The sequence below is a fragment of the Prionailurus viverrinus genome, chromosome D4 (genome assembly GCF_022837055.1).
Source record: "Prionailurus viverrinus isolate Anna chromosome D4, UM_Priviv_1.0, whole genome shotgun sequence".
NCBI classification, from domain to species: Eukaryota; Metazoa; Chordata; class Mammalia; order Carnivora; family Felidae; genus Prionailurus; species Prionailurus viverrinus.
Window position 1 is genome coordinate 94,645,079 of NC_062573.1, and position 23,447 is coordinate 94,668,525.

Here is a 23,447-nt window from a genome sequence, read left to right on the forward strand (position 1 = left end):
TCTTTTCTTTTATTTATTAAAAAAAAATTTTTTTAACCTTTATTTATTTTTAAGAGACAGAGCATAAGCAGGAGAGGGACAGAGAGAGAGGGAGACACAGAATCGGAAGCAGGCTGTAGGCTCTGAGCTGTCAGCACGGAGCCCGATGTGGGGCTCGAACTCACAAATGGTGAGATCATGACCTGAGCCAAAGTCAGATGCTCAACCGACTGAGCCACCCAGGGGCCCCTAGAATTTCTTTTAAAGGGTATAGAAACTGCACAGTCTGCTTGGTGTTATTTTATAGTATATTTTTATATTGTTAGGACTGTTCATTTATTGTTCTTTTGTGTTCTCTTTCTCATGATTTTATTTGTTTGCTCTTCTAGATAAGCTTTGTTACTTTTTTTTATTAAAAAAATGTTTTTAACGTTTACTTATTTTTGAGAGAGAGAGACAGAATGTGAGCAGGGAAGGGGCAGAGAGAGAGAGGGAGACACAGACTCTGAAGCAGGCTGCAGGCTCTGAGCCGTCAGCACAGAGCCGGACCACGGGGCTTGAACCCACCAACCATGAGATCATGACCCTGAGCCGAAGTCCAACGCTGAATCGACTGAGCCATCAGGCGGCCCCGCTTATTACAAATTTGTCAACTTTCATCTGTCTTTATAAAAAAAAACCATTTCTCTGGGGAAGATGTCCAGAAACAAATAGATTCCTAGGTAAGAAAGTCAGGAGAGAAATCTATACAGATGTGGTAACTACCAGGATAGAGCAGTGGTTCTCAGCTGGGGTGCCTTTGCTCTCCAAGGGGACATTTGCAAGATCTGGAGACGGACCTGGTTGTCACAGATGAGAAATACTGTGACATTTTCTGGCATCTAGCAGGGATGCTGTCAAACACCCTACAATGCATGGGAAAGAATCGCGTGCTTCCAAATGCCTGTGGTGTCCAGATGGATCAGCCCAGTGATGGAGAAACTAATTGAAAGGGTCAGGGTGGGTGAGAGGAAAGGCAGTGGGAGCGTCCAGCGCAGGCCAGTGGGAGCCCAGGAGTCACCAGTCGAGCAGTGAGGGCTGGAGAGAAGGAGGGCCAGCTGCAAATCCAGGCTTGTCAGGGAGCTTGGATTTTTGAAAGTCACAGGGAGAGTGACATGGTTGGAACTGTGCCTTGGAAAAACTGCTCTGGCTGCTGAGGAGAAGGGACGGGGAGTAGCCATCCGTGTTGGGTCAGGGCAGAGAGAAGGGAGGGACCAGGGACACTTCTGGAGTGGGAGTGGGCAGGGCAGGGTGGTGCACTGGGCACAGGGGAGTAGGAAGGGTCTTTCGCAAGCGGTTCTGGCTACCTGTCACCCAGCATTGTGTCACAGCTGACAGCAGTGAGGAGCACAGACCTTGTTCTCTTCCTCATGGGCTTCCATCGTAGTGAGGGAAACATGTCAAGAGTCACAAACAAATGCACAACTAAGAAAGTCTGGACGCTGTGCTGGAGAAGCAGATGTTATGATGAGGACGTGGCTTCTGGCTGACAGCTGAAGTGTGTACTGAGTTGTCCGGGCACAGGGACAGCGTATGGCACCTGTGAGCACCTGTGGGCCGGTGGTGCTGGCCCTGAATGAGCAATGAGGCTGGAGAGGCTGGCGAGGGAGCGGCACCACAAGAGGGCTCGGCAGGGTAGTGAGGCCGTTAAGGTCACAGTTTGAACAGGCCACTGTGGCTGCAAAGAGGGGACAGGACAGGGCCACAGCACTCCTAGGTCACAGACAGCACTGGTCCAACAAGTAGGAAGGTGGGCCACACTGATGGAAAGAGATGGAAGGGGCCCAAATATCTTTATTGTTTAAGTCATTTACATTTCTTAAAAGTTTTTATTGAGGTAAAATTCACTAACAGAAAGTTCACCATTTTAACCATTTTAAAGTATACAATTCAATGGCTTTTAATAAATTCACAATGTTATGCAATCATCACCAATATGTAATTTCGGAAGATGTTCATCATTCCAAAAAGAAACCCCACACCTATTATCACTCCCTCCCCCTCGGCCCCTCCCCCAGCTGGCAGCCACTAATTGTACTTTCTCTGCAAATTTCCTTATTCTGGAAACATTTCATAACATAGAGCCCTATAATAGGTGGCTCCTTATGTCTGGCCTCTTTCAGTTAGCATGATGTTTTCGAGGTTCATTCAAGATGTAGATGAGATTACGTGCACAGGACTTTATTAGATTGTATTAGGTGACAGTGAGTAGATGTTATTATTACTAGAAATGAATTGGGAGGCAGTGGGGAAAGGCTGGAGGAGCGTCAGACTTGCGCAGCTCTGACTTCCCGTGAAGAAGAGTGATAGAAGGCTGAGTGGGAGCGTCTTCCCTCACTGAGCGTCTGAAGCAGGCTCAGTCAAGCCACCCCAGAGTCCTCAACTCAAAGAAGTGTGGCCATGACACAAACAGTATGATCAATCTGGAGCTTTTTAACGGCTGAGCCCCTTGTGACTTGTGTTTCTTATAGTTTGAGGGCTCCCATTTTCATGGCAGCCACAATAATAATAATAATGTTTGGTGTGTGTTTCTTTTAAGAAAGGCTGAAAGTCAGTTAGCTAACCATCCATCTGAAGAACCGAATAGACCCAAAACAAAGGAGAGGAAAGGAAATATAAAGAGTAGATAGTAATGAAATTGAAAACAGATTTTGAGACAATCAGTAAAGCCAAAAATCAATTCTTTGACAAGATTAATTAAAATGGCAAACCTCTGGCAAGATTGAGAGAGGGAGAGAAGAAAATACATAAGTAGGGACTTGAAAGCAAGCGCTGCCATAGATACAATGTAGATGAAAAAGATAATATTAACAACTTTGGGCCAGTATGCGACTAGAAAAATAGAACTGGGTCAAACTGACCCAAGAGGAGATGGAAAATCTGAACAGTCTTACGACCCTTAAGGATAGTGAACTAGTAATTAGACTTACAAAAGAAACATCAGGCCCAGCCAGTGAATTCCACTGAGCTTTCAAAGTACAAAATTTTTATAGTAATGCTCCCCGACTTAGTTAAAGGACAGCATGACCTTGACACCAAAGCCTGGTAGAAGTGGGTTCAAGAGGTGAATACTCCAGGATGATGTCATTTAGAGACCAGCTTCAAAAACTCTAAACAAATTACTAGTTAACCGAAGCTCAGTAGTGCATAATGACAACACAGTCATGACCAAGTGTGAACTATGCTAGGAACAGGAGGGTGGTTTCACTTCAGGAAATCAATTACTGTAAGCTGCTGCCTTAACATCCAGGAGAAAAATCAGGTGATCATGCTAATGCAGAAAAGGCATTTGATGGGACTCATCATGTATTCATGGTAAAAACTCCTAGAAATTAAGACTTGAGGAGGATTTCTTAATCTGACAAAGGGTACCTACTTTTTCTAAAGGACATAGCAAACATCATACTTCATGGTGAAAGGTTGAAAGTATTTTAAGATGAGGAACGAGACAGGGTGCCCACTGTCACGTTTCTGGACATCATTGTGCCAGCTGGCACAGAAGATAAGAAAAAGAAACACAAGATACAAGAATTGGAGAAGGAGAAATGAAGCTTAGTATTTCAATATTATCTACATAGAAAATGTAAAGAAATCTAACAATGAATTGTTAGAATTAATCAGAAAATTTAGCAATGTTGCTTATACAAAAGCAATATACACAGGGGACTGCATTTTTTAAAATGAGCAATAGGAAATTGGACTTTAAAAATGGAATCCTCTATTATAGCATGGAAAAGTTAAAGGATCTCAGAATAGAGCTCATATAATTGTGCTGGACCTAATTTATGGAGAAAGTGATAAAACTTTATTGAAATAAATTAAAGACCACTCAAATAGATGAAGAAACAGGTTTTGCTAATGCATTGATAGCCTCAGGCGTCTGGGTGGCTCAGTTAAGTGTCCGACTCCACCTCAGGTCATGATCTCATGGTTCTTGAGTTCGAGCCCCGAGTTGGGCTCTGTGTTGGCAGCTCGGAGCGTGGAGCCTGCTCCAGATTCCGAGTCTCCCTCTCTCTCTGCCCCTCCCCCACTCGCACGCTGTCTCTCTGTCAAAATAAATAAACATTAAAAAAATTATAAAAAGAAAAGAAAGTCTCAATATCACAAGGATGTATATTTGCCCCAAACTGATCTTTGGGATTTTATGCAATTCCTGTCAAAAGCCCATTGTGTGTGAGTGCAACCTGAAAGTTGATTCTAAAAATTATATAGACAAATGAAAGAATAGCAAAAATTCTCCTAAAGGAGAAAACCAGGTAGGAATATATACCTTATTGTAGATCTTGAGTAACTGATACAGTGTGGTGCTAGCACATAGACAAATTGGTCATCCGAGCAGAACTGGGAGCCCAGAAACAGACCCGGGTGTACACACTGCTGGGGTAGACGAACGAGCTGGCTCTGCAGCAGGGAAAGGACGCCTTACGCCACACAGAAACCTTAGCTGCATATGGTTTAAAATGCAAACAGCAAGACATACAAATTTTAGAAGAGAATATAGGAGGATGTACTCTTTTTTTTTTTTTTTAATTTTTTTTAACGTTTATTTTTGAGACAGAGAGAGACAGCATGAACAGGGAAGGATCAGAGAGAGAAGGAGACACAGAATCTGAAACAGGCTCCAGGCTCTGAGCGGTCAGCACAGAGCCCGACGCGGGGCTCGAACTCACGGACCGCGAGATCATGACCTGAGCCGAAGTCGGCCGCTCAACCGACTGAGCCACCCAGGCCCCCCTAGGAGGATGTACTCTTAACATTCCAAAAGAATATCTTCACAAGAATAAAGTAAGGAAGAATTTCGTATGATTCAAAAATCACAAAGTACGAAGGAAAAGTTGGGTAGATTTAGACATCTGTGTATCATGAGTGAGAGAAGGTTCTGCACCGCTTTCACCTGGCAGCCCATACAAAAATGCACAAGAACTTCCACCAGTCAATAAGGAGAAAAAGGACCCTGCTGAGAGTGGGCGAAAACTTGAATGGGTGATTTGATTAAGGGGAGACATGCATGAGTAATAAATCTATGAGAAGCCACTCGACTGTATGAATAATCAAGGGAATGCAGATTAAAAGCCATTGGGAGATGTTTGAAATGCCCACCAGATGAGAAAAATGTCCCGATAATAGCAGAGTGTTGGGGGGTGGCGCTCTGGGCACTAATTGTGTGGTACCCCATGAGGCGGAGATCTTGTCCAGTGGCCTACCAATCCCGCTCCTCGATTTAGGTCTCCTGGAACCTCTTGCCCACGTACCGAGAGAACTATATTAGATGTTCGTTGGAGAATTTTTTTGGAAATAGCAGAAAACGTAAACTAGAATGTCTACTTCGAAGTAGTGTGAACAAATAGATTGTCATACTACAGACTAATACACATGATGCCAAATGAGTCACCGCTGTGCGAAATGACGGGTGCATTGTGGCAACACAGTATGGAGCGAGAATACAGTTGCAGTCCTATTTATTACAGTTCAACAGCGTGTAGGACCGTGCAAATGTTGTACAGGGATGCAAAGAAGAAGGAAAGAGAAGGGCGAGCATAAAAATCAGGACAGTGGTGGCTTCTGTGGGAAGTGGGAGTCCGCGTGGGGGTGCACGGGGGCTTCAAAGATATCCTGGGTCTATTTCCTAAGCTGGTTGGTGGGTTATTCTTTAAACTTGATGCACGTTTTATAATTTGCATGTATTCTTTGATTTTAAGACGTAAGTAGCAATATGGGGATGATTAGGGAGGGTGCCAAGAGCAGGGGGTGGGCAAACAGGGCATGTGGGCTGCTAATTCAGAAGGGGAGGCGGCACAGTATTTGAACACTGAGGGGATGCAGGTAAGTCTGAGGTGTGGGAGCCTTGGCTCCATGTAGCATTTACCTTTATTATTAAAAAAAAACATTGGGGCACCTGGCGGCTCAGTCAGCTGAGTGTCCAACTCTTGACTTTGGCTCAGGTCATGATCCCATGGTCGTGGGATCAAGCCTCGCATCAGGCTGTATGTTGAGTGTGGAGCCTGCTTAAGATTTTCTCTCTCCCTCTGCCCCTCTCCCTTGCTTGCATGCTGTCTCAAAAATAAAATAATAAAATATTTAAGAAATTAAGCATTAATTTATACAAAAACAAAAAAAAATTTGCTTAGTTCTCTCTCCCCCAGTCCCCACATGAGAACCCAACATGCAGTGCCAAAGGTGGGATCTAGAAGGGGAGGCACATCTCACTTACATCAGCACCAAAACCAATAAAATACTTAGGGATAAGTTTAACCAAGGAGATCAAAGATCTGTACCTCAAAAACTGCAAGACATTGATAAATTGAAGACGACACAAATGAATGCAAAGACACTCCCCCCCCCCCCATACTCTGTGTCCATGGGTCGAAAGAGTTAACACTGCAAAATGTCCATACTATCCAAAGCCATCTAAGAGCCCAAATAGATAAAGCAACCTTGAGAAAGAAGAAATTTGGAGGCATCAAACTTCCTGATTTCAAACTATATTACAAGGCTATACGAATCCAAATAGTATGGTACTTGCATAAAAACAGACAATAGAGGGGCACCTGGGTGGCTCAGTTGGTTAAGTGTGCGACCCTTGACCTTGGCTCAGGTCACGATATCATGATCCGTGGGTTCCAGCCCTGTGTCGGGCTCTGTGCTGAGACCTCAGAGCATGGAGCTTGCTTGGGATTCTCGGTCTCCCACTCTCTCTGCCCCTCCCCCACTCGTGCGCTCTGTCTGTCTCTTTCAAAATAAATAAATAAACTTAAAAAAACCCCAGACAATAGACCAATGAAACAAGAGCACGGAAATAAACCCACACGTATACGGTCAACTAATATTTGACAAGGGAGCCAAGAATACTCGACGGAAAAAGGATAGTCTTTTCAATAAGTTGTGTTGGAAAAACTGGACATTCACATGCACGAAGATGAAATTGGACTCCTATCTTACACCACTCACCGAAGTGAACTCGAAATGGATTAAAAATTTAAATGTAAGACCTGGTATCATAAAACTACTCCAAGAAAACACGGGTAAAGATCTCCTCGACATTGGTCTTGGCAAAAATTTTTTAGATACGACCCCAAAAGCAGAAGCAACAAAAGCACAAATCCACAAGTGGGACATCAAACTGAAAAGCTTCTGTGTGAGCAGCGCCCTGCTGGCTCAGTCGGTGGTGTGCAACTCTTGATCTTGGGGTTGTGGGTTCATGCCCACATGGGGTGTAGAGGTTACTTAAAAAATAAAATCTTTAATGAAATAAAAAGCTTTGCGCAGCAAAAGAAACCATCAATAAAATGAAAAGTCAGCTCACAAAGTGGGGCAAATATTTGGAGGCCACATAGCTGATAAGGGGCCAATATCCAAAATATGTAGGAAACATGTACAATAGCAAACAAACAAGAAACCCCAAATAATCTAATTTTGAAATGGGCAAAGGACTTCCCAAAGATGACATACAAATAGCCCACCATTTCATGAAGAGCTGCTCGACATCACTCATCCTCAGAAAGATGCAGACTGAAAGCACAGTGAGGTGTCACGACTCTTAGGATGGCCGTCATCAAAAAGACAAGAGCTGACAGGTGCCGGTGAGGATGCGGAGAAGGGGGAAGCCCTGTGCACCATGGGTGGGAATGTAAAATGGGGCGGCCACTGTGGAGCACAGTGTGGCGGTTCCTCAAAAAATTCAAAATAGAATTACAATATGATCCAGCAATCCCACTTCTGGGTATTAGCCTGAAGGAAATGGAACTGGGATCTTGGAAAGATGTCTGCACCCTATGTTCACCGCAGCTTTATTCACACAGCCAGGACATGGAAACACCCCAAGTCTCTATGTACAGATAAATAATAAGATGTGAGACACACATACAATGAAATGTCATTGTGAGCAGAGTCATAAAAAAAGAAGGAAACCCTGCCATCCCTGACAGCATGGATGATCCTTGGGGGCACGGTGCTGAAGGAAGTAAGCCAGATGCAGAAAGGCAAACTTTGTATGGTCTCACTGACTTGTGGAATCTCAAAGAGCTCAACTCCAAGAAACAGGGAGTGGAATGACGGTCGCCAAGGGCTGGGAAGTGGGCAACAGGAAGATGTTGGTCAAAAGGTATAAACTTCCAGCTGTCGCAGGCCTTCTTATTACAACAAAAGAAAAGGTAACTGTGGGAAGTGACGGATGTGTTAGCCAACCTGACTAGTAATCATTTTGCAAAATATACGTGTGTCAAATCATCACACTGAACACCTCAAACTTACACCATGTTCGCTGGCAGTGACATCTCAGTGAAGTTGGGGAAACACAAGGGGGTACCTGAGGAGGTGCTGGGCTTCCAGGTATGGTGGACGGAGGCGAGCAAGGCTCCTACCCTCCAAGAGTGGGCAGGGGGCCGAGTTTCGAGGACAGCGGAGCATGATGTCAACACCGCTGCCAAGCATGGGGCAGGACGGACTTGGAGACCCCTGAGGACGTCCTGGGGGACTGCGGCTGATGCAGGTCTAACCAGTGTGTGGCCCTCTGCAGCTGCTAGACTCGTGAGGGTGCCCCTGGAGGTTCAAGGTGGGGCCTTTTGCCAGTGAGTAGGATGGAGGACGAAGGACCAGGGAGCCCCGCCAGGAAAGGAGGGCGTTGGGGGTTAGGAAGCACTGAGACCGGGTGCAGGGAAGGCCCGGGGAGGGGGGGGGGGGGAAGAATAGTGTCATCAACGGGTAACAGGCTCCAGCCTCCTAGCCTAACGACGCTCCCCTCTGCACCCCACTCAGCCTCAGAGCTGTCTGCCCCACTACATTTCCCAGTGAATTCTCTCTTTCGTTCCCCTGGAAGAGCTTTTTAACCCGCTCCTCCTTTCAACCTGCAGCGCCCCTTCTCACCGTCCGTGGATTATCTTGTTTCTTAATTCAGTGAGAAAGGAGAGCAATCAGAAGACAGCCCTCATCCTCCACCCCGTTAACCTACCACCCCTCCTGTGCCTTCAGCCCCGTGGTCTGTCTTCCCTTCTGCTACAACCAAGGAACTCTCCCAGGTCCTGGGCCCTCTGGCCGGGAGGAGGCAACACGCCCTCCCTGCACCACCAATTGTTCTTTCTATTGAGTAATTATGCACATAAAGTCCGATAGCAACCCCTTCTTGAAAGAAACACACTGACTCCTTGAGTGCCACACCTCCTTTAGCTGTAGTGTTTCATGTCGTCTCTGCTCCCCTTCGTAGAACAGCTTGCTGCACAAGGTGTGTGCCCTGCTGTAGGCAGCTCCTCACGAGTCATCCATCCTGTTTAATCCAGTCCACTCAGGTGTTTCTAACTCTTCTATGGAAACTGCTTTTATCAAGGTAACAGGTGCCTCTGTCTTGCTGACTATTGGATGTTGTCCTTCACCTCTCTGGATTGCTCAGCAGAATTTGCCAGATGGCTATAAGCCCTCTCTTGACACATGCTCGTCCCAAGGCCCTGGAAACTCTACTCTCCCGAACCTTCTCGCCCTGAATTCTCTGACTGCTTCTTCTCAGGCTCCTTTTCATCTACTTGATTCTGAGTTCCCTCCCCTCCCCCAGGGCTCTTTTCTCTCTGCGTATGCTTATTCCCTCAGAGATGACTTCTGATTCAGGCAGTGGTCTGGCAGGATGGCCCCCTCTAGAGGACTGGCTACTGTGACTTGTGCAGGGTCTAACAAAACCTCGAGAATAACCGGTGTCGGTATTGTTCCCAGGCCTGCAGCAACGAGGGGCAGTGGCCACCGGAAGGGGATGGCAGGAGCTGGGACCTGCAGGTGAGGCTTATGGCCAACCCCGGGTCAGCCAGCAGGAGGGAGCTGGGGGAATACAAGCCTTGACCTCGCCCCCATCAGCCAAGTACCACCGAGAGTGGGAGGTTGAGGGAGTGAGCTGGTGTGGTCTACACAGCCAGCACATGGCACAGCGCCGACTGGGGCAGGACAGAGACAACAGGAGGGACAGACGTGAAGTATTAACGTGGCTTCCAGGTTTGTGTCTCCAGCTGTGTGACCTGCCGTGTGAACATTCCTTGCAATATCCACTCACCATCTCCACTTTTGTGTGAAATACAAAATTCTTTCGTAATCTCCACTCCCCATCTCCCTGTTTTGGTAATGAGCACCAGTCAACGTCACTTAGGTCAGCACTAGGAGCCCCCGTTCTTTTCCTCCAACACATCAGCCATTGAGTCAGCTGCACGACACAGCGGCTGTGCACGAGGCCTCTCATCCAGGCCACACCATCTCTCCTCTGGACTGCGGTCAAAAACCCCTAATGGCCTCCCAGTTTCGTTCAGTGACGGGACTATTGGCAACCCCCCTAGATAATCTTCCCTTCTACCTCACAGCTAAGTGAAGCTTGTTTATGTCTCAGGCCACTATGTGCCCACCTTAGTGGGAAATGTCCGTCCTGGTCCTCTTTGCCACATGTTCACTTCCCCACCCTCTTCATACATCATACATGGTTCACATCTGCCCAATAGAGTTTATTTTTTTTAATGTTTATTTATTCTGAGAGACAGAGAGAGTGCATGAGAAGGGGAGGGGCAGAGAGAGAAGAGAGAGAATTCCAAGCAGTCTCCATGCTCAGTGCAGAGCCTGATGTGGGGCTCGAGCCCACGAACCATGAGATCATGACCTGAGCCGAAACCAAGAGTTGGATGCTTAACCGACTGAGCCACCCAGGCACCCCTCTGATTTAAAAAAAAAAAAAAATTAATGTGTATTTATTTTCGAGACAGAGAGAGAGCATGAACAGGGGAGGGGCAGAGAGAGAGGGAGACACAGAATCTAAAGCAGACTCCAGGCTCCGAGCTGTCAGCACAGAGCCTGACACGGGGCTCGAACTCACAGACCGTGAGATCATGACCTGAGCCGAAGTCGGATGCTTAACTGAGCTACCCAGGCACCCCAATTTTTTAAAAAAAGTTTATTTATTTATTTTGAGAGAGAGAGAGAGAGAGAGAGAGAGAGAGAGAGAGAGACAGAAAACAAGTGGGGGAGGGGCAGAGAGAGAGAGAGAGAGAGAGAGAGAGACCCAAGCAGGCTCTGTTCTGTTAGCCCGGAGCCAAAACGGAGCTTGATCTCATGAACTGTGCTGAAATCAATAGTCAGACAGTTAACTGACTGAGCCACTCAGGCAACCCTGCCCAATAGAACTTAAAGAGAAATTTGTTGGGGAGCTGCTGAGAAAACTTTCCTTTGTTATAAAAGGGTATGTTTTTGTTTTTGAGAGAGAGAGAGAAAGAAAGAGTGAGTGGGGGAAAGGGACAGAGGAAGAAGGATAGAGAATCTCAAGCTCCACACTCAGCACAGTACCTGGCATGGGGCTTGATCCCACGACCCTGGGATCATGACCTGAGGCGAAATCAAGAGTTGGATGCTCAACTGACTGAGTCACCCAGTTCCCCCTATATGTTTATTTTTAAAAAATGGATGTCCTTTTTACACCTTTCTCTTTCTTCATTTGAGATGGTGATATAAAGATGGGATGCTTTGTGCTACGGCAGCCACCTTGGGCCATGAGGTTTGAGAAGTATGAAGACAAAAACCATACACTGTGACCATGGGAGGGAGGAGGAAGGTTGGAAAGAGTTTGTGTTCCTGAAATGGGATACTTTATACCTTTTTATTCGGTGAGGCTAAAACTGTACTGTGTAAACCACAGCTGGGACTTGAGTTGCTAACTTCTGAATGCATCCTGGGCAAAACACACCCCAAACCCTGCAGCCTATTCTGTACTCAACAGACAGAGGGATTCTTTCAGAACAGGAGTCACGATGGTGTCTCTCCTCAGAACTCTTCTCTGACGTCCCATCATACTTGGAACAGAAGCTGGATCCCATATCTCCATCAGCACAGCTCCAAGATTGCCACCCCGGGCCTCTGTGCTCTGTCCTCACCTCACTTGGCACATCTCACTTCTCTACGACGTTCAGGTCCATGCGAGGATGATTTCCTGACAGGTCAACCCTGACTCGATGGTAGGAAAGCCTCTTCCACTGTCACTTGCCATCTTGTTTCCTTGTTCAGTTCTCATGGCATCCACGGCCCCCGGGTGCTGCATGTGCATGAACTGGTGAAGGGGACAGTGTCCAACATTTGCCTTATCCTCTCTGTCACTCACCAGGAGTGAGGCTTCTTAGCCGAATGAACCAGTTGTGTGTGAATGCAGTAGAGCAGTGTCTGGCACAAAGTAAGCGTTTGCCACTCCTTGGGTAAGAATGTCCGCTCCAGGAAGGCAGAGCTGGGATTCCAGCGCCTGGCGTCTAGCAGGTGTGTTTCGGAGCCGCTGATGGATGGATGCGTGGAGGGCACACAGCAGGCTCTCTTCAGTTTTTATTGAGTGGACGGTGGAACAAAGGATCTCTGAACTGAGATTTCGGAACTGATTCAATTCGTGTTGACAGGAAGGCCTAGGCTATGCTTGAGGGCTGGGGCGGGGGGGGGGGGGCAGGACGGAGTTGTGCATCCTGAAAACCCGAGACCAGGGAGTTGAAAGCATATCTATTAGGATGTCAGAGACTCTGAAAGGGGTGGCAGGGGAGCCAGCATCTTTTTGGAGGAGGCCGGTGGTCCGCCGCGAGGGGCGTGAGGTGCGGAAAGAGACGTGGGGAGCCAGGGGCCTGACCCCTCCGTATTTTGGGCCGGAGCTCCTCAAGGCTGCTGACGCCTCCTGCTCCTGGGGGAGAAGGCGGGGGGGGGGGGGGCGCTGGGGCCGCTCAGCTCGGCCGTCCGTCGAGGACGCCCAGCCCCGCCCGGGCCCCGGCCCCAGCTGCTCGCTTCAGCATCTGGCCAGCGCCCCGGCCCCGCGCGAGGCGGCACGCGCACTCGGCGCACGATCCCCGCGCCCGCCCCCGCCCTGGGCTCGTCCCGGAGACCCGGGGGCCGAGGCGCAGCCCAGAAGGCTGGCTGCCCCGACCGGCCGCGGGGGACAGGGCGGGGGCGGCCAGCTGGGGGCGGGGCGGGCGGCATCCGGGCGGGCGGGGCGGGCGCGGATTGGCCGGGCGCCGCCACGTGACCGGCCCCTTATAGGGCGTGGTGCGGGCGGCGGAGTCGGGTGCGGGCGGCGGCGTCGGCGGCGGCGGCGGCGGCGGCGGCGGCTGGGCCGGGCGAGGTCCGGTGCGGGTCCGGCGGCTCCGCGGCTGCTCCGCTCTGAGCGCCTGGCTGGCGCGCCCCGCGCCCTCCCTGCCGGGGCCGCCGGGCCGGGGGATGCGCGCGGCGCCCGGGAGCCATGGTCCGCTTCGGGGACGAGCTGGGCAGCCGCTATGGGGGCGCCGGTGGGGAGCGGGCTCGGGGCGGCGGGGCCGGCGGGGCGGGCGGCCCGGGCCCCGGGGGGCTGCAGCCGGGCCAGCGGGTCCTCTACAAGCAGTCGATCGCGCAGCGCGCGCGGACTATGGCGCTCTACAACCCCATCCCGGTCAAGCAGAACTGCTTCACCGTCAACCGCTCGCTCTTCGTCTTCAGCGAGGACAACGTCGTCCGCAAATACGCCAAGCGCATCACCGAGTGGCCATATCCTGCCGGGGGGCCGGGCCGCTCAGGGGCCGGGGGACCGTCCGAGGTCGCGGGGACAGGGGCCGGGCGCGGCGTCCGGTGTCCGCGCTCCGGCGCGTCGGGGAGGGGGCGGCCCGGGCGGGGGGGCCGGGGCTGGGGCGGGTCGCGTGCGGCGCCCAGTGGCCATCTTTCCCGGGGTCGGGAGGAGGGTGCGACCTGGGGAGAGGCGGATGGGGACGCGTCTCTCGGCGAGGAGGGGGCGGGGCGGGGCTCCGGGGGCCTTCGCGCGCCGCGTGTGCGTGTGTGTTTGAGGATGTACGCGCGCGCGCGCGCGCGCGTGTGGTCGTGGTGGTGGCGGCCGCGGGAGCGGGACGGACGCTGGGCGGAGCCCCCTGTCCCTGGACTCGTCCCTTCGCTCCCTTGGTCTGGGTGCAGAGCGCGCGGCCAGCCTGGAGGGCACACGAGGGCGAATCCGTGTCTGTGTAGGTGTGAGCACCCGTGTGGACGCGAGCCCGGGCGCGTGCCTGGCTGCAGGTGCTTGCGTGTGTGTGCGGGCATAGCATAGCATGAACCCGGCGTTGCGCGTGCGTGCGTTCGGGACTCGGTACATGTATGTTCGAGTGCCTGTGTAGGCACATGTGGCTACGTGTATCTGTAGGTGAGAGTGTGCGCCTGCGCAGGATCCTTCCTCAGCCTCACGCTAGGGGCGCGCAGTCCCCTCCCCTCGGGTCGAGGACGCCCGGCGGAGCGGGGCTGGGGCGCTGTCCGCGGTGCTGACGGTCGTCTGGACGTGCCGAGGGGCTGGCTGCCGAGACTGCAGAGGCTCCGCCTCCAGGCGGCCCCCCCCGCCCCCCGCCCCCCGCCCCCCACCCCCATTCCAACCCCCCCCCCCCATCCCGCCGAGGATGAGGGCAGAGAGGGAAGGGTGGGCTTCTGACCGGTTATTCTCAGGCCCTCTGGAGGTGGCCTCGCTGTGGTTGCTGCACTGCTGAGCGCTGTGGGCCTTGGCTTCCCCGCCTCCCCTCCCCCTTGGCACCTCCTGGCCAGTCCTTAACCCACGCACTCCATTTGAATACATGATCTTGGCCACCATCATCGCCAACTGTATTGTGCTGGCACTGGAGCAGCACCTGCCTGACGGGGACAAGACACCCATGTCTGAGCGGCTGGTGAGTGTGGCGGGGCCGAGGGCAGGGCTGCGGGTGGTGGTGGCTCATCCGATTCCAGGACCCTTTAGGATCTGTGGCTGAGCTTAGCTTCCTTGGACAGGGACATCTGGGCAGCTCTCCTCTCCTTTTGGTGGAGGAAAAGGTGAGAACCCAGGCAGCTAACACCTCCCTCAGGGTCTGGGGGACTGGGGTATCCGGCTCAGCCCACGGTGGGAAGGAAGGCCTGAGAGAGGCCACGTTAGCTAACAGCTACTTTGCCCTGTGCCACTAGCCACCCCACACCCTAAAAGGGTTGTCCAGTTCTACAACCTTAAGCCTTGATCTAAGAAACTTAGTGTAACCTGGGGTAGGGGAGTGGCATTCATAGTGGTCCAGGGTCAGGAATGTCAGGTTCTATGAGCACCCTCACGATGGGTAGGCTGTGGTAGGCCCTGTGGTATGGTCCTGGGTCTAGGGGCTGTCCTCCTCTCCCTCAGAGTTGTCTTTCCTGGCTCTGCTTGGAATACCTTCTCCATGGGGCCACCCCTACCCAGGGGAAGCCCTCCTTCCCAGGCTTTCTTCCCAAACATCCTAAATCGTTTTCAGCCACTCCTGACAAGAGCCGCACAGGCCCCTGTGGTGTCCCCTGTTGGAGCACATGAGAGTCAGGATGCCAGGACAGGGTCTCTGGAGGGGCTGGGGCAGAGGAAGGGTGATATTTAGAGCGAGTCCCATTTCAAAGGTGTGGCTTGTCCCCTAGCCCCTAGTCTTTCCTGCTGCCCTGATCCCTTTGCCTGGGCTTGGTGTGGGCTCCCAGGCCTGAGAGACTGAGCCTCAGAACAGAGAGAAGGAAAGAGCAGGTACAGGGGTCTGGAGAGGGAACCTGGGGCCTGGCTGAAGAGCTGCCCCAGCAGTCTCTCCTGGGGTTACTGGGCATCAAGAGGAGAATCCCTCTTTCTTTGTAGCCTGGCAAGTGATTGATCGTCTCTGTGGCTTCTTTCTATGACGTCAGTGGAGATAGACAGGAGGTGATACAGGGCCTGTTCAGTGCTTAGTGTGGGCCCTGAACCCCCACTGCCACCATCACAGGCCCAGGGGTGGGGAAGGGGAGACGGAGTAAGGCCGACCTGGGGGTGCTCACAGTGTTGCAAGGCACCAAAAGAAGGCAAGGAAGTGGAGAGCCAGTGGGTGGGAGGTTTTCTGGAGTAGTCATTTCTGCAGGCGCTCAGAAGGCCGGGGGGTTTTGGTTGTGAGAGAGGAGGGGTGTGAAGGACAGCACAGTCATGCCACCAGGCAAGAGTGGGTGTGGTCCCTGTGGGGGAGTCTTGCGCCACCAGGAACCAGACAGGGTCACTTGCCTCCCGTGGCCCCCTTGTGCACACTGGTGTTGTGTGTGCTTGTGCTGAGTGTGTGTTCTGGGGGCTAGAGCAGAGGGTGAAAGCGAGAGCAGAGAGCCTCTGCCAGGCCACAGGGCGTGGCCATATCTCCAGGGAAGTCTGTCAGGGGTAGGGCCAGAGGGAGGCAGGCCAGGAGATGGGGGGGGGGGCAGGGGGCAGGGAGACCAGTGCGCAGTAGTTGGGCTCACGCTTGTCCCTGCTGGGTGACAGGCTTGAGTGGGCCAGCCGGGCATCCAGGCAAGTCTGAGCTCCTGCCTCCCAAATGAGGGAAGATTTGCTTTGTGGTGAGGGGGGTTGGGCTATCGGGAGAACAAACAGAATGTGCCTAGAGGCCTTGGGAACCCTTGCTGACCCTAGTCTTGTGTGTAGACACAGGTCTTCGGGCCGTTAGGACAGACAGAAGGCTGGAACACGGATTGGGGCCTGGAGAGGAGGGGCTGTGGCGGCTTCAGGGTTCAGACCTGGAGGCTTGTGCTGATGCTGGTGGACCTGTAGGGGGCTGGGTGACAAAGGGTCAGCCTCTTCACTGTCTGCCAGCCTGGAGTGGGGTGGGGCCTTCACAGCTCTCTGTCTCTGGGGTTCTGCTTCTCGGCCACCCGTCAACCTCCTGAGCGGCCTTTGGCCAGAACCGCTAGCTTGCAGTCCCACCTCACCCCTTCCGAGCTCGCCCTGAAGAGAAGGATCTGTCGTGGGCCCTGTCCCATCTCCCAGCTCGGGCCTGCTCTTTCGTCTGCCTGGAAGCTCTCTGTGAAGACGTGTTTGTTGGAGCCAGTGTCTTCCCTGGGGCTGATGGTCAACAGCCCCTTCGTTTGGGGGAGAGAGGACCCTCCAACTAAAGTAGACCTAAAGCTTTCAGAGGATGATTTCGGTCATGAGTCAGCATCTGGGTACCAAGATGGGAGAGCTGGGCGGTGATGGGTACAGGGCTGACGGGGCCCCTGGGGGAGGTAGCTCCTGCCAGGCACAGCCGGAGAGGCCCCGGCTGAGGGTATTCCCGGTCATATGGGGAGGACTCTTGAGGACCAGGCTTCCTGTGTGTGGCGGGGGGAGACACGGGCTGCTGGCCCTCAGTGGGAACTGACAGCAGCCACAGGGAGCCAGTCTGACGCTCTCCTCCCCTGCAGCCCCAAAGTGGCCAGTCCCCAGGCCCTGCAACCCTGGCCCCTTTCTGGCAGGGCAGAGCCGCTTTCTGTAGGGCAGCTCCTCCTCTGGCTCCCTAAGGGCAGGCCCTTCCCACCACTCCTTCATCTGCTTTTTTATAACAGCAGCCCTGGCGTACAGGTGTCCTTGGTCTGCACTCAGGCCGTTTCCCATGCTGGCCTTCCCAGTGCACCCCCGTGGTCCAGTTCCCTGGAGCTCACCTGCACCAAGGCTCTCTATGCCACCGTCCCCAAGTGAGCGATGCCCCTGGTCACTTACCACACCATCTGTGCATGTCTCCATGTGACGTCCTCCTCCCCGAGCCCTGTACAACTTGCTTCCCACCTTGCTCAGCACCAGACAGACCTGGCCCCAGTTGATGCTCGTGGCTGAGTGATAAGATGCGGTGACAACATTCTTTTGCTCACACTGTTCCCTCCACCTGGAATTCCTGTCCTCGCTGCCCCGCTGTCTGCCTTACTCTCCAGAGGCTCCCTGGGGTCTGGGCTGTATTTGCCCCCACCAAGATTTGCATTTGTGTGTTATGATTATTGTCCAGAAGATGTGTGTTGAATGAATAAGTGGGTCCTGGGCTGCACCCCAGGAATTGGGGCATTATCCAGGCAACTTCTGAAGTGATTGGAGCCCAGGATCACATCGATCACCTCTGGGTTTGAATATGGCTTGGTTTCCAACAAGCTTTGAGTCTCCAACAAGCTGTCATGTCTGGGCCCGTTTCCTTTAGAGTCAGGATGATAATACCTTTAGTGTGTGGGGTGTGGGATGGATTGCAGAAAAGGCCCACAAGTGCTGTCAACATTGCTTCTCCTGCTGCAGGGCTTCGAGGCGTGAGAGACCCCAGGACACCCCCCCCCCCCCACCACTGCCCTGTTGTGGCTGGGGTGCCACTGACTATGGGGGCAGGGCCACGTTTCCTGTGAAGTCTGTAGGTGGTGAGGCTGAGTGGAGGGGGGGCGGGGTCAGAGCTGGGACAGTGTCCCTGCCTGCTGCCTCGACCTGCCCAACTTGGGGGTGGTGGCAACCCTTTCTCTGCCTCTTCGCAGGATGACACGGAGCCCTACTTCATTGGCATCTTCTGCTTTGAGGCGGGGATCAAGATCATAGCTCTGGGCTTCGTCTTCCACAAGGGCTCCTACTTGCGGAACGGCTGGAACGTCATGGACTTTGTGGTGGTTCTCACAGGGTAGGTGGCCAGGACCTGGGGTGTCCCCTTGCTTGGGGGTAGGGGTGAGCCAGCAGTGTCCACACCAAGCTGTTGTGAGTGCTGGTGGCCATGTGAGGAAATGCCTGATGGTGTGGGACGGGGCTGTTACCCGTGAGCGGCCGTCTTTGCTGAAGGGCCTACGTGCAGCGTTCTGTCCTCAGGTGGAGCGCTCTTACAGACCACAGGTGTGGGGCCACTGGCTCTGTGGCTGGGTCCCCATGGGGGAGGGGCTTCCCAGGGCAGAGGGAGGGCTCTGCGCAGTTTCCTGACTGAAGAGCTGCCTGGAAGTGTGTTCTCAGAGCTCTGGCGCTGTGCTTGGACGAGCGCGTGAACGTTGTGTGTTTCCACGGGTTCTGGCTCCAGGAAGGTGCTTAATCAGTGTGTCCTGCCCACCACTGTCCTCCTCAAATGGACCCTGGTAATTGGCAATTTGTGATTCGAAGTTGATTTGGGGGTGGGCTGGGGTGGGTTGCAGGCAGAGCACCCTGCTCGTCATCACTGAGCCCCTCACCTTTGGAGGCTAGGTCTTTCGGTCTTTCCAACCGCCTGACAGTAGGGCGGGCCCTTGCCCTGCTTCTCTGGCCAGCGGGCTGAAGGCTGGAGCTAGGCTGCTCTGGGAGTGGGGTGGGTGAGTGCTTAGGGAATTTGCTCCACAGGACCTGTTTGCATAGCCCAGGCCCCAGAGGCCCCGCCCCAGGCCAGGGACTGCAGCCTCTTCTTCCCTGGGGCCTTGTGGTCCCAGAGAGGCTCAGAGCCCCAATCAGAGAGGAGGAGGGAGGCCCCACTGTTGCCCAGAACACTTCTTCCCAAGGAAGGGTGATTGTGGCCAAGGCCTCCACCCTGCCTGGCGACCCCTAACCTGCCTTAGTGCAGGTGACCACCTGTGCAGAGGTGGTTTAGGCTGAAGGCAGAGGAGGGAGGAGGTGACCACGGAAGCCCCAGATCTGGGGCTCAAGCCTCCACGGGCTCCCTGTGTGTGAGAAGACATGAACTTGGCTAAATAGCCTCTGGGCGACCAAGCAAGACTCTCAGTCCCACTGATGATGCTGGTGGGGGTGCTGGTGGTGAGCGTGGCCCTCAGAGGGCAGGGCGCTCCCCGTGGTCCACCGGGCACTGGGCAGGGTGTCTGGGAGCATCACTGGCTGTTTACATTGCTCCCTCCCTCTAGACGTGAGCCCCTGAAGACAAGAACGGTGTCTTATTTTTCAGGGTGTCCCCAGAGCCTAGCTTGGGGCGGGCCCCCAGGAGAGGTCAGAGAGTGTCTGATGAATTAATGGGTTACTGAAGTGGCAGTGCTCTGTGCTTGGCCTGCCCTGCCGGAGCCCGCTGGGTGGCAGGACCCTGCCTCCCAGTCTGCTGTCCATGGTGCTGAGTGTCTGGGTTTCTAGGAACAAGGCAGGGCGGCAGAGGAACCCCCATCTACTCCTTGGCAGGACCCGTGGTCTTCTGATAAGCTCGTCCTGGTTCCAGGTCCAGGGAGCCATTCCCTCAGTGAGGGCTGGGAGAGACTTCTCAAGGGGAGGTCACAAGACAGAGGAGGGTGGACTCACCTTCCTGAGAGCCCCAGTGAGAGGGTCCCAAGGGTCCTGAGACCTTAATTCTGGCCCCTGGCCCTGGCCTTGGAGACCCCTACTTTGTCCATCTCTTCTTTCTGTTTCTGTTTCTTCATCTCTCTCTCTCTCTCTCTCTTTCACTCTCTCATCTTTCCCGTGTACTTCTCTCCCCCGTCTCACACCCCACCCCCCAACCCTGGTTTCTCTGTGTCTCTGTCTCTCTTTTCTTCCTTCCCTTACTTTCGTGGTCCTCGTCTCTGCATTTCTGGCCTTCTCTGACTTCTTTGTCTTCTCTGTCACTATTTCTTTCACTCTTGATGCCTTTGTTTCTCTGTGTCTTTTCACTTTTTCTCTCTCGTTCTTCTTTCTTTTCTTTCTGTTTTTGGCCTTGTTCTGGGTCGCAGAGTCTCTGCTCTCTGTGTCTGTAGGAGGAGGGCCAGGAGTTGGCACTAGTAGTTTCCAGGCTCCCTCTCTCTGCACATCATTGCCAGAGGTGTCTCAGGTGGGGACGGTGACCTGTGTCCCCTGCGGGCTCACGTGTGGGCCCAGAGTCATGCAGGGAACCCGCTCAGGTGCTCCTGCTTGTGGCTCATGGGGGCTTGTGAGCCTGGGTGTGTGTGCATGTGGGTATGTGGTAGAAGGAGGTCCCAGGTCATTTCGGTGTGAGTGCTAACCAGTGGGGAAGCCAGGGAGGTGCTCTAACCCAGCCCCTCCTGAGCTGAGGTCCCTGTGGGTAGCCATGGGAGGGGCACTACTTCTCACTACTTTGTTGTTTTTAATTAGGGTTTACTTAATTGGGGCTCAGAGGGCTGGAGGCCCCTGGTGGGGAGGGGAAGGGCTCTGGCTGGGGAGGCTGCGTTGCTTGGTGAAGCCCGACTTGTCCCTAGAGGCCTGCTGGGGTCCCTTCTGCTTCTGAGGCTGGTGTGCAGGTCATGGGAGGAGACTTGAGTGGAAAGGGGTCCCCCCCATGCCTCAGGGAAGCCCCTTATCCCCAAGCCTAGGTCTACCCCTGGCATTAGGGAGCATGGCACCTAGTCCTAGCTCCACGGGAATGTGCTGAGGGGCTGTCCTGCCCACAGGCCCTCCGTATGCCCCTCGTCCGTGCCTCTGCCACTTGAGCTGCCGTCTTCTGACACTTTCTCTGCTAATCATCATTGGTTAATTGCTCATTTATTGAAAATTTGCTGAGCCTCTGCCAGGTGCTGAGGACACAGGAGTGAACAAGACTGCTGATCCCCTGCCCTGTGGCCAACATGCTGGGGGGCACCGTATCCCCAGCCCTCCTCTGTTTCTTCTTGGTGTACATAGATTTCCTAGAACATTCACACTTCATTACGTGTGATGTGTAGTGTGCCCCCCACCACTCCTGCCCCTCGATATGTGCTTGGCAAGGGCAGGTCTTGACCTGTGTTCTTCATGGCCACATCACAGTGCCTGGGGGGAGGTATGCCATGAAGGTCACTCCGTAAATGGAAAGGCCGTGCTTCAATTTCCCGCACCGGAAGGGAGTTAGGAGTGCGGAGTGTGGGCTGGGAGGCTGCTGCTCCATGTAGGATGCGTAGAGAGGCCCTCAGTGAGACGGTGAGTTTGGAAGGGCATGAGGGGTGAGCCATCTACATATTTGGGGAGGCGGTGACTGGGGGTGTCAGTGCAGGACACAGGTGTATCGATGGTCTTCAGAGTCCAAGAATAGTTAGGATCCCTGGGGAAGCTGCCCATGACTGAGCCCAGGGACCGGAGTTTGTAGATTGGGACTGGCCAGTGAGGTGGGTGGAGAACCCAAAGAGGAAAGTGGATGGTGTTTCAGGAAGGAAGAGCTCTTCTTAAATAGAAGCAAGAGGAGGGAATGGAGGAGGGGTTCATGGTGAGCACCTGTGGGCAGCTCTTCTTTTCAGAATTTTGCAGCAAAGCAAGGCAGAGAAGTGGGGCAGTGGCAGGAGGGAGGTGAAGGGGCAGGAGAGAGACTACAGCCTGTGTGGTAGTCCAGGAAGCAAGGATGAGCAGATGATGTAGGCAGCGTGTCCTGGAGAGATGTTCTAGATGGATGAAGGAAAGTGGAATCCAGAATGCTGCGAGTCCCTGTCTGTTGGTCTCAGCGGGAAATGGGGGAGGGGCTGAGAGTGCACTTGGGCTGGCAGGTGAGGAAGCAGGGCGGTGGAGAAGCCCTCAGACGGTTGTGTTTCCAGTGAACTAGGAAGCAAGCACATGAGCTGAGATGTGGTGTGGAAAGGGTTAGAGGCTGATGCACAAGGGCAGGGGATGAGATGGGGAGGGCAAGGGAGGTGGGGGCAGAGAGATGGGGAGTCAGGAGAGAGAATGAATGGAAGGAAGAAAGGGAGGGAGGAAGGATGGGAGGAAGGGAGGAGGGGAGGGAGGGAGGGAGGGAAGGAGGGAGGAAGGAAGGAAGGAAGGAGGGAAGGAAGGAAGGGAGGGAGGGAGAAAGGAAGGGAGAAAGGGAGGGAGGGAGGGAGGAAGAGAAGGAAGGAAGAAAGGAAGGAAAGGGAAGGAGGGAGGAAGGAGAGGAAGGGAAGGAAGGAAGGAAGGAGGGAAGGAAGGAAGGAAGGAAGGGAGGAAGGAAGGGAGGAAAGGGAGGGAGGAGGAAGGGAGGGAGGAAGGAAGGAGGGAAGGAAGGGTTCCTCTGCCACATCCAGTCTCTCACCTCTTCCTTCGCCTCCCTCTCTGTTCACCTTCCCTCCTTTACTCAGTGACTGTCTGGCCGTCCATGCCCTCATTCACTTGGAAGGTATTTGTCAAATGCTCTAGTTGCTGAGGCCACGGTGGTGAGCATGGAGGCTGCCTTCTGCTGGGGGCGATAGTGAACGAACAACACGTGCCATGCAGGGTAGTGAAGCGCAGCAAGGAGCAGAAGGCCAGGGTGGGTTGAGGGTGACGTTTGTCCTTTCGTGGGGGTCGGGAAGGGCCCTGGGAAGCACCTCGAGCAGGGGAGCAGGCAGGGGGGGAGGTGGGTCTCGGTGAGCCTGGGAGGGAGCAGAGGGTGGAGATGTGGCAGGCTGTGGGGGCTGCTGGAGGGCTGTGAGTGCAAGAGCTGGGACGCGGTGCAGGGCTGACCAAGGGGACGGTAACCCAGGTGGATATGACGGGGCCTTGGACTGGGGTGCAGCTGGAAGAAACACTGGTCTGGTAGATTGCCCCCAGGAAACCGTCTGGCACCTCCTCAGTGGGGCAGCCACGCCCCCAGCTCACCTGTAGCTGACCCCATGTGTCTGACCTCCTGATGCTGTCCCCGTGTCCCTGCCTCCCCGCCTTACCCTTTGGTCCCTGAGGGATTGATTCCAGCTGGCAGTCAGGGCAGGGGCCCGAGCAGGGTCCCCTCAGACCCCGGGCATGTCTTCCTGCTGGCAGAGCCCAGCGTCCCCCAACCCTGAGAGTCCCTGCTCCTGTCATGGCCTCAGCCCGGTGCTTTCCTTCCTGGTCCTGGGGGACACGAGCAGAGACACGTGTCCTCGCTCAGGCAGGTGGCTCCTCCAGG

General features: G+C 53.8%; 1 protein-coding gene across 6 annotated transcripts in view; it reads left to right on the forward strand.

Moving 5' to 3' along the window:
• Positions 1–13,231: 13,231 nt before the first annotated feature.
• CACNA1B (calcium voltage-gated channel subunit alpha1 B) overlaps positions 13,232–23,447 on the forward strand; it is a 189,844-nt gene continuing 179,628 nt past the window's right edge. For 5 of the 6 annotated variants that reach the window (XM_047830852.1, XM_047830851.1, XM_047830849.1 and 2 more), the window contains exons 1-2: positions 14,564–14,663; positions 18,244–18,383. In XM_047830852.1, coding sequence (XP_047686808.1) covers positions 14,571–14,663; positions 18,244–18,383 — 233 coding nt within the window. In that variant the 5' untranslated portion in view covers positions 14,564–14,570. Of the gene's footprint in view, positions 13,513–14,557; positions 14,664–18,243; positions 18,384–23,447 lie in introns of those variants that run through there. The other variant, XM_047830855.1, reaches the window with a different exon arrangement.